The 13,117-nt window shown below is 37.2% G+C and overlaps 1 protein-coding gene across 1 annotated transcript in view; it reads left to right on the top strand.

The window, feature by feature from the left end:
• Window positions 1–4,794: 4,794 nt before the first annotated feature.
• The window catches only part of LOC150078408 (dual specificity protein phosphatase 1-like), a 97,404-nt gene continuing 89,081 nt past the window's right edge, over window positions 4,795–13,117 (top strand). Inside the window, exon 1 of the mRNA XM_090385436.1 lies at window positions 4,795–5,397. Coding sequence (XP_090241562.1) covers window positions 5,001–5,397 — 397 coding nt within the window. The 5' untranslated portion in view covers window positions 4,795–5,000. The remainder of the gene's footprint in view (window positions 5,398–13,117) is intronic.

Raw genomic sequence — 13,117 nt, 5'->3', positions numbered from 1 at the left:
TATGCAATTAATTTAAACTATAATTTATGATAGTCGTATTTAACTAGATATCGCTTTCTGATGATAATATTTGTTTTTCCGGGTGATGTAAATGCCTCTGGTCTTGGCTGTAGAGGAAGCTTTTTCCTCTTACTAATAAACTATTTATTTTATCACATTCGTTTAAAAGACATGGAATACATGGTGGGCATAAAAACTAAAAACAGAAAATGTGTCTCTTTACAGAAAATTTATCACGCAACAATCAGTGATATGCAACTTGTACTAACTTGTAATATAAATTATGTAGCATTTCTTAAGATGCAGAACTATATTAATGATTCTACGTCTTAAGAATTTCGTGGCATGGTGGGTGTGTCATCTATGAATTGCAATAAGAATGCACTTCACAGACTCTGCCGTGAAAATAAATGGAAGATACGGTGACACCTCATGGTGTGAGCACCCTTAGTGCTATTGCGAAAAAAGAAATCGCTCCACCCTCATCATTTACCCTAAAAAATTATAATAATTTCTATTTATTGCTACTCTATTAACAGTTCGTGAAAGTTCCGTGGGGAACAGGAATACTATAGAACAGTGTTTCCTAAAGGTTTTTGCTTGCGGACTCCTTTTGGTTTCGAAAAATAACCATGGATCCTCACATTCTAGCTCACTTAAACATGAGGTGTCCGGACAATAGGTATCCAAAATTCATCTCAGAACTGATTTATTATATGTTTACAATCTACCTTTTTCAGACTGATAAAAAATAACGGAATAATAAACTGTCACTATTTTAGTATATAATCAATCGCACTTCACAGGCTACTAGTGAGAAGAATGGTGTTGTTTCTTCATCTCACCAAGTCCTTAAGTTGGAAGTGATTATAGACAACTGAATTCTCATGTCGGATGCGACATCCAGTCTGTAACGATATTTAGATTTTGTTTTAAAAAATAGGTAAAATTAAACGTAGCCATTACAAAATTATCCATGGATCCCTTGGAATCCGCAGAGCACAGTTTGGGAACAAATATTATAGAGGAATAGCATGTTGGATGTCTTTGATAATTTTTATAATTAAATTGCTTACATTTTTGGAATTATCAAATCAGCAGATTAACTGAATATGGTAAATCCAGTTCATATAAAGTAAGTGCCCGAAGCGTTTTGCTCGCCGTATTCTTGAGAGTCTTACGATTCCTCCCCCCCCCCCATTACAATACTTAAAATAGTGCTTGTGAGTTTTAATTTTAGCGATTTTTTCTTTCATTTTGATATGCAAGCCCGTTCTCCTCTTATGAAAACAAAATGAAGAATAAAACAAAAACCGATACGAGAAATATCATTTAAATTCCAGTTTTTAATTAAAAGGAAGATTACATCCCGTCTCTGCTTATAAGAATAAAGCAACAGTCACCTCGGCAAATGCAACAAATTATATATAAAACCCTCCTCAGATATTATAATGTTGACCGACCTTACCTTTCATGTGAGAATTTTTTAAAAAAAATTTTATTGGTGTGTATTGATATTGGTATTTTATTGGTATTGATATTTACAAAAATTTAATTTTAATTTTTAGGGGTAATAAGTCAGTTAATAGGAATTTATCAATGGCTATTTCTTATCTTTTCAAACATATATGAATCGGTACTTGACATTTTAGAGACTTGAATACAGGCATCCTTTCACTTTTAGAAAATTCCTCTGAAGGCAAAGTGCTTCCACATCGTATGGAAAAGGACTGGGTTCGAATTCCGTCAATGAAGGGAGGAAAATTTTAGTCTTTCTTTCTTTTTCTCCTTTCTTTTTTGTACAGAAAAATAGAAACACGCAAATTATAGATACAATACACAATGGGCGTATGAGCATCCGCTCGGGTAACCCTTAATACGAAAACGTTTGTATGAATAGTGTCTGGGAAAAGAATGGCCAGAACGTTGTAGGCTTGAAGAGACTGCAGAGCAAACTCAAGCTGAGATATGCAACCAGCTTTGAGGAAATGAAGAAGCAGAATATTGAAAAAATGATTGCCACACATCGGGGTCAGCTGCGAATCGTTAAACAAGGGGCTCGCTAGGAAAGAATTTCAGCTAAGGGTCATCTCCAGTTAAAATAGTCTGTTCAATTTTTATCAAACTAATCTTTTAACAAGGGGCTCGCGAGCCCCCCATCCTCCCAAGTTCTCTCCAGAAAATCCCTTCCTTACATGATGAGACACTGGCAAGCGAAGAGCTCATTCGGCTAGACAGATTGAGAACAAAAGAATGGGATGGAAATGAAGTAGAAACTTCTTCATTTAGACCCATAAGAGCAGGATCTTTAATCAGTTTAAGCATTTAGAAGCAATAAGAACATTATTAAAACAACGATCCTTGAAAGAAGTGGTAAGGTGAGCAGAAGTCTGGAAAATTCTAGAAGTTGCTCGCGAACTCCACTCAGGAGTGGAGTCCGTGAAAGGATTCCACTCAATTGTCATCGGAGTCCGTTTGACTCCATTTCACGGACTCCATTCGCTTGGAGTCCGTGAAAGGATTCCACTCAATTGTCATCGGAGAAATGTCTGAGAAGGCAGAAAACTGCACAAATGAGTCCTCAAGGAGGCCGGACAGTGGTAAGGTGATGAAGTTGAAAATTAATTCATATAAATAAGTTTTAATACCTGTTGACATAAGTAAAAATTTGTGAAAGCTCACATTTTAATTGTTTCACTGAATGTTTTTAATGTTCTTCTAGTGATCTAAATAATGTATTTTAAAAGGGCTGGAGGAAGGTGCCAATAACTGCTTACATAATTCAATATATGGTCTTATTTTCGATGTTCTGGAACAAATTATCTATTCAAAGCATTGTGTTTATATGGGAAAATAACCTTCAATATTCGCTTGACATCCACGAAACCAATTAAGTACATAAATCGAGGGGTAAAATGTTAAATGAATAAAATGCTAAGATATGGTTATCAAGGTATACAGTGAAAAAATAAAAATAAAACAAAATCAGTAAACATTACATTAGTAATATTCAAAAACCACAATTAAAGCTTAATTATTAAGCGATTGGCCATTTTCGCACTCCCTACGTTACTTCCCTTCTAAGTAGCTTCAATTTCGAGAGACTGCATATCTGCATTAAAGACCAATAATAATAATAAAACTAGAACAGCACTGTGATTAAAACAGAAATAGTAACTATTATTGTCCTTCTGAAGGTGGGAGATAATCACTCTGCTAGTTTTAAGTTGGTTTGTTGACAATAAAACATTGTAAAAATAATAATTTCAAACTTTTGAGAGTTTGAAGAGTTATGGAACATTCACTTAGGAAGGAACTCACTTTATTTTGTTCTATTTTCCTTCTATTTCCTAAAATAGAAGGAAAAGTATCTGCTCAAAGTATTTTATATTTACGACGGAACTCGCTTATTCCTTTATTTCTGTTGTTTGATCAGGTGCTCCTCTCTTTTCAGGATCCACCCATCTGGTTTTATTAAGTCCACCTCCTTACAGCTGCTGTGCTTTTAGTGGATGTTTCTTTAGTAGACGAGACAAATGTCATATATCTTCCTTTCTTGTGTTCTAGTTCGAAACCAATAAGGCAGCCACTTTCCTCGGAGTGGAGAAGATATCCTCCCTACAGGATATCCGCTGCTGACAGGAGGGCCGTGCAATGTATCACAACATACACAGGGGCGCACCCAGGAGGCTAGCTTCCGGGCTTCAACCTCCCCCAAAGAACTTAAATAAAACGGGGAAAAAAAACAGTATATATATATATATATATACACAACTGAGTAAGCTGTACTAGGAATATGCTGCCACTGGTACGCATGCGTCTGTTAAATTTTTGGTGGCTTGTCAAGCCTGTTGTTCCATTGCTATGTGTGATGAGTAGTTGGTTTAAGTTAATACAGCTATACAACGAGTCCTCTGTTGACTGGGCAACACATAGCCCAACTGTGCAATACAGGTCTGCCGCTCTAATATGATCCGATTCATGTCGTTAAATTAGTTTTGATGTAATTTTAAGGGATTTTCAACAATCCTGGTTCAGTTTTACAAATGATATTTGGTAGTCGTCGACGTGCACCGTTTGGCACGACTGTGTGGTATTCTATTGAGACCCTTTCTTTTGAATACCTTGTGCAATATTGCAACCTTCAGTTCCACAGAGAATTAAGTGGTTATGAAAGCTGTGAGTGTTTCATTTATTATTAAATGTAATAGGGGCAAAAATCTGCCGAGTTTCTTCCTCCGAAACTGTAAACAATAATAATACAAAAAAAAAATTTTTTTTTCACAATCGCTTCCTTACCCGTTGAATCCAGCACCCGTCCATGACTGACTTAAGTAAATAAATGTGAAGGAAAGTACTGGAGAAGAAAATGGGTCACCGTTCCTTTTGCCATCATCTAACCGTGAAGGTGACGTAGTCGGAGACGGGGTACGGCCATTTGTTTGACTGACAGACGGATTATCTACGTTGTACGATGTACATGTGTGTATGTTTGCATCGATCGAGCTTCACGACGACTACCTCGCTGTACCATATAAGGAAATCACGTGAGAATTACTGATGTATCCATACGACTGATAAACACAAGCAACGGAAATCGGAATTTGGCCTTTTATAATGCAAGAGATGATTCTTCGCCGGTTAAGGAGGACAGATGTCAACTGTTTACGATAAATGTGCGTCGTGTACCGGAACTGCGCTACAAGCAAGACGCACTCTAACGAGGACTATTTTCTCTGGCGGATGCCTGTTTGTGTTTACGCGTTCAGCTATTTTCATTCATAAACACTCATTGAGAGACACGGTACAATACTACGACTACTACAATGGCAGAGATAGTAGGGTGAACTACATACAAGCTTTGGAATGGGGACGACCTAATTCTAAATCCTTACAATCTGCTCAAAACCTTCACTCAAAGTTCTGTTCGCGATTCATGCTCACCGTCGTTGCTAAATTACGGCGGGATTTTGAAGAGAAACTACGCCTGTAAAAGCACTATGGCCGTGCTCATTCCCTTCCCGTCTGAGACGTTACGTCGTTATTTGGAACACGGAGGTCAAGTGGAGTTTTTTGGTTCCGCTAGCCTGTCATCCGATGATTCCAGCGTTCTTATTCTGGACTGTAGACCCTTCCTGGCCCACAATGAGGCTCATATTCTGGGAGCAATAAACATCCACTGTCCCGCTATACTACGTCGACGCTGTGGCGGTCGACTACCTCTGCGAACGGTTATTCCAAACGGAGACGTCCGTGAAAGGCTGTTGTCAGGCGCGTGCCACGTTGTTGTATTGTATGAAGACCAGGGTTTGTTACCGCACGGAGACTCAATGACCGAGTTCGTAGCCCGTTGTCTACAGATTGAAGCAGGAATCACACACCTATACGTTCTGGAAGGTAAGTGGCGTCCATGTTACTAATTAGCTCATACGGCTCAACATCCAACCGCTCCTAATCCGAAGGCTTTGCTAATCTATACCTCTCTCTCTCTCTATATATATATATATATATATTTATTTATTTATCAACTTATTATTTAAGCTTCACTCTATTTCCGATGGGTGTTTTTTTTTTCTTTTTTCTTTTTCTTTTTTTTTTTTTCTTTCGGATATAATTGCGATTTCCAGGAGATCGAAATGGCTCATCAAGTGCACCATTATGAACTGAATTGTAACAGCATAAAATATCTACGTAAGTTTATGTCTGTATATTTTTAATATACTTTTTTTCTAAACTTTATATTTTAGTGTCCTAATATGCACGTGCAATTACTTTTTAAGCTGTAGTATATATGCGTATGCTTTATATAATGAGACTGTTATTATAGTACTAAAAAATTGCAATAATGATCATGCGATGTGAGGATACTGTAAGGTAATTTTCGTAATATTTCGTGGCCCTATTCAGTTTATTTCAGGATTCATGAAAGATGATTATGTAGTAGCGAAATGCAAGTTTCTACTTGTAAGAAAATTAAACAAAGTTTGTTACTCTGTCTCGCAGCGTATTCTTATGGATATTCCGTTCCAGGCATTAAGCGTTTATTTTACTACTAAAAGTTCTCTTTTGTTGACAAAAGTTAAGGAGTATTTCTTGGAATTGGTTCGAGAGAGAGAGAGAGAGAGAGAGACTTCAATTTTTTATTTCTCTGAGATCACTTAAAGGATTTTTTGATTCTTTTAATGCAATCTCTACTTAAAATCATTGTACAGTATTTCTGGGTTTTTTTTTTTTTTTTTTAGCTTTGTTTACAATGGCAGACCCAGACGAAGACGATCACTCACCCCAGGCATTAGAGTGGGAAGGAAGAAACGAGCCTGGGTAAATTGGGATGAATACTGTGTGTTTTATGATATTAAATAGTATAGTAACTGCTCGTGTCGTCTGTATATCCTAGAAAAGCTCGGGATAAAAATTCGAAATAAATTTGAACTTAACTTTCAATTACTGTTAAATATACATATCAGCGGTTTCCAAACTTTTTCGGCCACTTCCCCCCCCCCCTTCGTTCCATACACTCATCTCCCCGATGTCCCGTACTGAGTCTACTCTATAAAAATCATTATTTAGACTAGCAGTTTGCACGACCACTAGAGAAGACAACAACACAATAAAATTCAAAACGGTAACAATTAATTGCACATTTATTCAAAATCCAATTAAATTTTTTTAGTTTAATTAATTCAACAAAATTGATGAACTTGTTTCAGTGATACCAGGATGGACTTCATGAAGTGATACCAGTTTCCCAATGTCTGGTTTAAAGTCATTCAAGCAGGAATGTAAATCATCACGTTTAGTAATCTGGAGTCGATTTCTTTTCTTGGAGAGAAGTTGGTTACCATAAAATATATAACTACTTATCAAACATGCACAAACCTTTCACCTACCACAGATGTAAGGTAACTAATTTATAAGAAAATCAATAGTTATTATCAATAATTGACTGCTATTACCTGTGACAACTCCGAATCGTAAATAGAAACAGTGACCAAAGGAAATAGCTTTGAAAGGGCAGTAATACTTTAAATGCGAAGCGAGAAAGGTGTTTCGCGCTAGACTCTAGCCTGGTCAATCGTAAATAAAACCAATAATCAACGCGTTCGGATGGGGCCCACATCCTCCAGAACACCCTGCCGCACCCTTTCCTCTTACTCCCCTACGTAATCCCACCTCCCCCCTAGGGGGCAGTATCGCCCACTTTGGGAACCACTGACATATATATATTGTATCGCCCAACAGATCCAATCCAACAGTTGGATCCGCCCTTATTTATTTACAGCCTGATTAAAAGGTAGGGCCAACCCACGGTAACCATTTAATTATCTCAGTCAAGAACGAGTTAATTCTTATTTAATCTAGGACAGTGCAGCTGATAATCCTACGCATTCGTGAAGCTTACCGCGCCCTTAAAAAAACAACTCGAAATTCTATGATTTCATCGGAAGATACCGCATTTAGGCAGGACTTATAATTTTAAAGGGTATTATCAAGTATGATGTGATAGGATTACTGCAGAGGTAGAAACCAAAGTAAATTACAGCCTACAGTTTACTGATTTAATCAGATCAGTAAAGATCCCCTTTCTGGGGTGTGTGGTGATCATTACATACACCTTTACAGAATGTATACAAATCTTTGTGAAAGAGGTGTGCATTTATATATCATAAAACTGCCTTTCTATAACAGTTTATTCTGGAAAAAAAACAAATTACCAATACAAAATGTATGGGCTGATTTTGGGCGCTAATATAACTTGAGAGTTGGGAGATATATGTACGCAAAGAGCTTTTGCTAAAAAAACGCCTTTGTCATTTTATTTTCCATATAATTTGCTTGCCAAAGAGTCCAATATACATATGCTGATGGATAAATCTATATAGAAAATTGCATAAAATTACATATAAAGATCTATATGTAACGGAATCAATATTAAACATTTCTTAAATTAATACTAAAACATTTCTTTAAGCAGTTGTACACAAAGTTTAAGATAAAAAGCGCATGAGTAGAAAGCTTGAAGACTAGAAAATAGAACTAATTGATAAGAGCAGGAATTCCTGTTTCCGTACATGTGTCCACGTGTGTTCTAGGCGTGGAGCTTTATACTCGTAAACACTTTTATTTAAACTTTACGCTTCTACCACCATAAAAATCACTACTGTTTGTGAAGTCTGTGATGGTGCAATATGGCCGTTGCAGCTATTGCGCCATTAAACCTCAATAACAATAACAAGTCTGCGGTGACTAGATCTCTCCTTGCCTTTTATGAGACCATAACACCAACGAAATAAACTATCAGAATGGTAATACAGTATCTTATTACGAATGGCAAAAGGAAAGAGTGCTGTTCATTATTGGTATAATACACGAGACAACGCATGGTGATGAGCTTATTACATATAAAAGATCTATGCCTTTATGGAGGACGAAAAAAGTTTTCTTCAAATACTAAGCTTCCGTTAGAGTTTTTCTTTGTTCATTGTTTTAAAATAGGAATACGTATGAAGTCAAATAGTAAACCTTCATAAAATTCTGAAAACACCAAATGTGCTGTCATGGGTTCTTACAAGCCTACTGATAGATTTTACATGGTTGGAAAGCCTGTTACAACAGTTATGCTGTAACAGAGATGCAGAAGTCTTAGTAATTCTGTTGTTATATAGTTAGCAGATCGTTTACTTGCAGTTGTTCTACCTACACACCGTTAACACCACCTGGCTTAAAACGGAAAAAGTTTTAAATGGAATTAACAGACTCTACTTTCCAATTATTTCAGCATGTGAGTAATGGTTTCAAAATTGTAGCTCGAAACCACAGTATCCCAGTCCCCTTATGTGTACTGTAAATTTGGTTTGAGACGAATAGAAGAAACTTTATTGTAAAGTGTATGAAAAAATTACAAATGCTGTACATATATTGCTTGTTACAACAGCCCAACACGGCATTTTGAACAACGGTTAACTACAAAATAACTATACTATATATTAAACTCTTAACAAGAGTTCAAAATAGGCAGTACTTATGGCGGCTATCTGATTTAAAAGTGGAAGATTAAAGGCACATTAGGAACGACCTACATATACGTGATGTAAACCTGGCCAGAATTGAACTGCAAATACAAAAGTTACTAGGAACAGATATGGTAATCTAGATTCTAGATCACTAAGGATTCCGTCTCCTTAGCTGATTCGTTCGGCTAAGGTGACCCGAATGGTGTGGCTATTTCCAGGTTCGAAAGCAATTCCAGTTGTCAGGAATAAATTAAAATCAAATGGACTATGTATAATAGCACTTTTTAAAAGATATATTGGCATCTCATGATCACTTTGTTTTCGCGGTGCATTTTCTAAATATGCGAAATATGGTGATCTCTTGAGATCGCTTTGTATTTTTGGAATGCAAGCTAAAAATGAAGAAGCCCAAGAGTCGATATATTCTCGTCTGTTTTAAGGGTTTTGTTCACAGAAAAATGATTGTAAAATCCTCTCACGAACAGATAATCGAATTTTGTAATCTTCATGTTCTGAAGGCACATTTTTGTTCTTTTTCTATAATATGTATGAGGGGTGGATGAAGCACATCTTTACCGTATTTTCTAAATCCGTATGTTAAGCTGATTGAGGTGTTTAAGACTTTGAATGGATTGAGCAAGCTCGATGCTGATGGGATTCTTCCTCTTGGTCAGATTACGAACTGGAGGGGGCATAAATTCAAAGCAGGACGGTTGCAGAACAGATGTGCGGAAGTTTTCCCTTAGCCAACAGACTTCCATCTGTTGTGGAAGTTTATAGTTTAAATAAATTCAAGAAAGAGCTAGACAAAGTATTGGAGGGAATAAATAGGTGAAATGGGCGGTGTCGTATTGGGTTTTTTTTTTTTTTTTTTTTTTTTTTGATGATGCTGTATAGCTTGCTTTCTTGTATCAGTTGTTGCACTGCTAATGTTAACTCTTGCTGGTTGTAAAAGACAAATCCTCCAAGTCAAGTGCGCGCATAGCCCTCGATGATAATGTACCCAATATTATTAAATTACGTTTTTTTTTAATGAATAATGATATGGCTGTAAGCTCAAAACGAGCATAGAATATTATTTTGAACATCCCAGGCAAATTTATAGGTGCTGCTTATGCAGCCATCGCAATATCCAGTACTGTGCCGACAGCACCATCTGTAGTTCAGTTGTGAACTACAGATTATACGTAATTAACCACAAGAGTACACGTAACTAAGTCTGGAGCAAAAGAGTATAGAGTCATAATGTATATGGCGATGGTTTAAGAATCTCGTTATATGGGTCATCTGTCTGTATACAACCTTTTTGTATCTTTTGTGTATCTAATAATACTGGAGTTCATCGCCTCAGATGTCTCTTTAAATTTTTATGATAATCTAGTTTATCAATTATCTCTCCGTCTATGAAGGTATTGGTATTAACATGGAGATATACAAGATAGCTTTCCAATTCCTTTAGGGTATGATCTGTCTCATGTTTGGCGCTGCCGATATTAGTTTTGTTATCCAAGGAGATGAAGAAATTGTGTAAGAATCCTCGCCTGAGAAATTCTAAGACAGCCGTGTTAGAATTCCACGCAGGGTGGGGAGATCATATCAGGATTACGGTTAATATGCATATTATATCGAATTAAGAAGTTTCTTTTAATTACTTTTGACCTTGATTAACTACTATTGTATATTTCCTTCTATTAGGGAAGAGCTTTCACAGTACATTTTCAGTCCCTGGAAGTTAATTAACGTTGTCGTTCTCAATATCAAGAAAAACTAAATCAAGCTGTAACTTGTTATGAAGTACGCCTTGTAATTTATCAAAGGTGACAGCTGCTGTGATCTGCATAGCATTTCATGCTACTTTGCATATCAGACTGTGCATTTTCTTCTTCTTCTTTTTTTTTTTGTGATAACAACGTTCCATTGAGACAACTGAATATTTATATTTAAATCTACATATTAACCAGCACCAGCGACGAGTTATATCCACAATATGTAAGATGGTGCAGTAAGTGCAGTAAACACTTCCTAATTCATTTCAGAAATATACGTGGTCTCAGTTCTAATCTCAACGATGTCCATTTCCATTTGCAGTCTGCCAAACCCCATGTACTTTTTTTGGCAGAATCTCAGTTATCGGTTGATTCAACTACTGCTCATCTCAGATGCCAAAATTATTCGCTGTATGATTCCTTTCGCCTCAAAGGTGGTACTTGTGCATATGTCCGTTCTGATATTCCCTGTCAGAGACTTAGTAATTTGGAATCTCCTCTCTTCGATCTTCTCTGGCTTAAAATCTCTCTACCTCATTGTTTCAAATTCATCTGTTGTCTCTACCGTTCTCCCAACTCCACTAATCACTTGGAGCTCTTTGACTTCCTCTCTTTGCAACTTGACTCTTTCTAGTCCAACTTTCCTAACAGTGAGGTAATTTTCCTTGGTAATTTTAATGTTCACAACTCCAGCTGGGTTCCGTTTTCTAGTCACACCGACCCAGCTGGTCGAGATGCTGAGGCTTTTGCAATTACTAATAACCTCGCACAGATTGTTAATTTACCTACAAGAATACAGGACAATCCTAATCATACAGCCAACACGCTTGATCTTTTTCTCACAAACAATCCTTCTAAGTACACGGTCGAAGTGAGAGGTCCTTTAGGCACTTCAGATCACAACATAGTGATTGTCTCTTCTCCAATGGAGCCTTTATCTCATGGCTATTCCCAACCTTGTGTTGTTTGGCATTACAAGAATGCAAAATGGGATGACCTGCGAGATTTCTTTTCTTCTTTTCTTTGGTCGGATTACTGTTTCAAAACTTCTGATGTCAACGTTTGACAGATCGTGTCAGTGAAATTATTCTTGCAGGAATGGAATCCTTTATCCCACACTCCTTTTGAAAATAAATAAATACTCTGTTTATACTCCGGGACGAGCAAACGATCAGAGGAGTTTACAAGATACACAGAATACAAGAAACAGCACCGTATTCATCAGTCACGGACTTGAACCCCGGTCACTCAAGGCACGTGTACTTATGCACCCGCGCGCCTGACCACTAAGCTACGGCGGAATTCTCGTCCTTTATCTAAACCTTGGTTTTTCAATAAATGTGCTAAGGCTGTTCAAGAGAAGAATGTTGAATATCGTAATTGGCTTGTTTCTAATTCTTCAGCTTCATTTTCTGCCTACACCAAAGTTCGCAACAATTGTAAAGCACTTATTAATCAGTCCAAACTAGAGTTTGAACAGGCTAAGAGTAGAAAACTTGCTTCTTGCCCTAATGGTAGCCGAGCATTCTGGTCTCTTGCCAAAGCTATTGGCCGCAACTTTTGCCCATCTCTGCTCCCACCTCTGTCCAAACCAGATGGTTCTGTTGTCACTTCAGCCAAGGATAAAGCTAACCTGCTAGCATCCCATTTTTCTTCCAACTCATGTATTAATGATCTTGGTAAAACACCTCCTTCTATTCCCAACACGCTCCATTCAATGTGGTCTTCCGTCAAAAGGATGTCAGAAGGATTTTGACGAATCTTGATTCTAAGAAAGCTCCAGGTCCCGATGATATTTCTCCACTTGTTCTCAAAATCTGTGCTCCTGAACTTACTAATATTCTTTGCTGCCTTTTTTCACTTTCTTATTCCAAAGGTGTTTTTCCTTCTGCTTGGAAATTTTATCATATCCAACCATTTCCTAAAAAGAGTGACAAATCCCTCCCATCCAATTATCGTCCCATTGCAATTACTTCTACTCTTTCTAAAGTAATGGAGAAATCCATTAACCGCCAACTCTTCAGCTACCTAGAAACCTTCCGTCTGATCAACGATCGCCAGTATGGATTCTGTCAGTGTCGATCCACTGGTGATATTCTGACTTACGTTACTCATTTATGGACTAATTCAATGGAAAGGTTCGGTGAAACACAAGTAGTTGCTCTTGATATCTCAAAGGCTTTCGATCGTGTTTGGCATAAAGGTCTTCTAAACAAACTTTCATCTTATGGGTTTGCCATCTGTTTTTTGTAATTGGTTATCCAGTTTTCTCTCTGATCGCTCACTGAGGGTGATGGTAGATGGTTCTCTGTCTTCTAACTTCTCCACTAATGCCGG

Source organism: Mastigoproctus giganteus, chromosome 11 (assembly GCF_048544385.1).
Source record: "Mastigoproctus giganteus isolate SK-2022 chromosome 11, ASM4854438v1, whole genome shotgun sequence".
In the NCBI taxonomy this organism is placed as follows: Eukaryota; Metazoa; Arthropoda; class Arachnida; order Uropygi; family Thelyphonidae; genus Mastigoproctus; species Mastigoproctus giganteus.
This window is presented reverse-complemented; position numbering and strand designations above follow the sequence as displayed.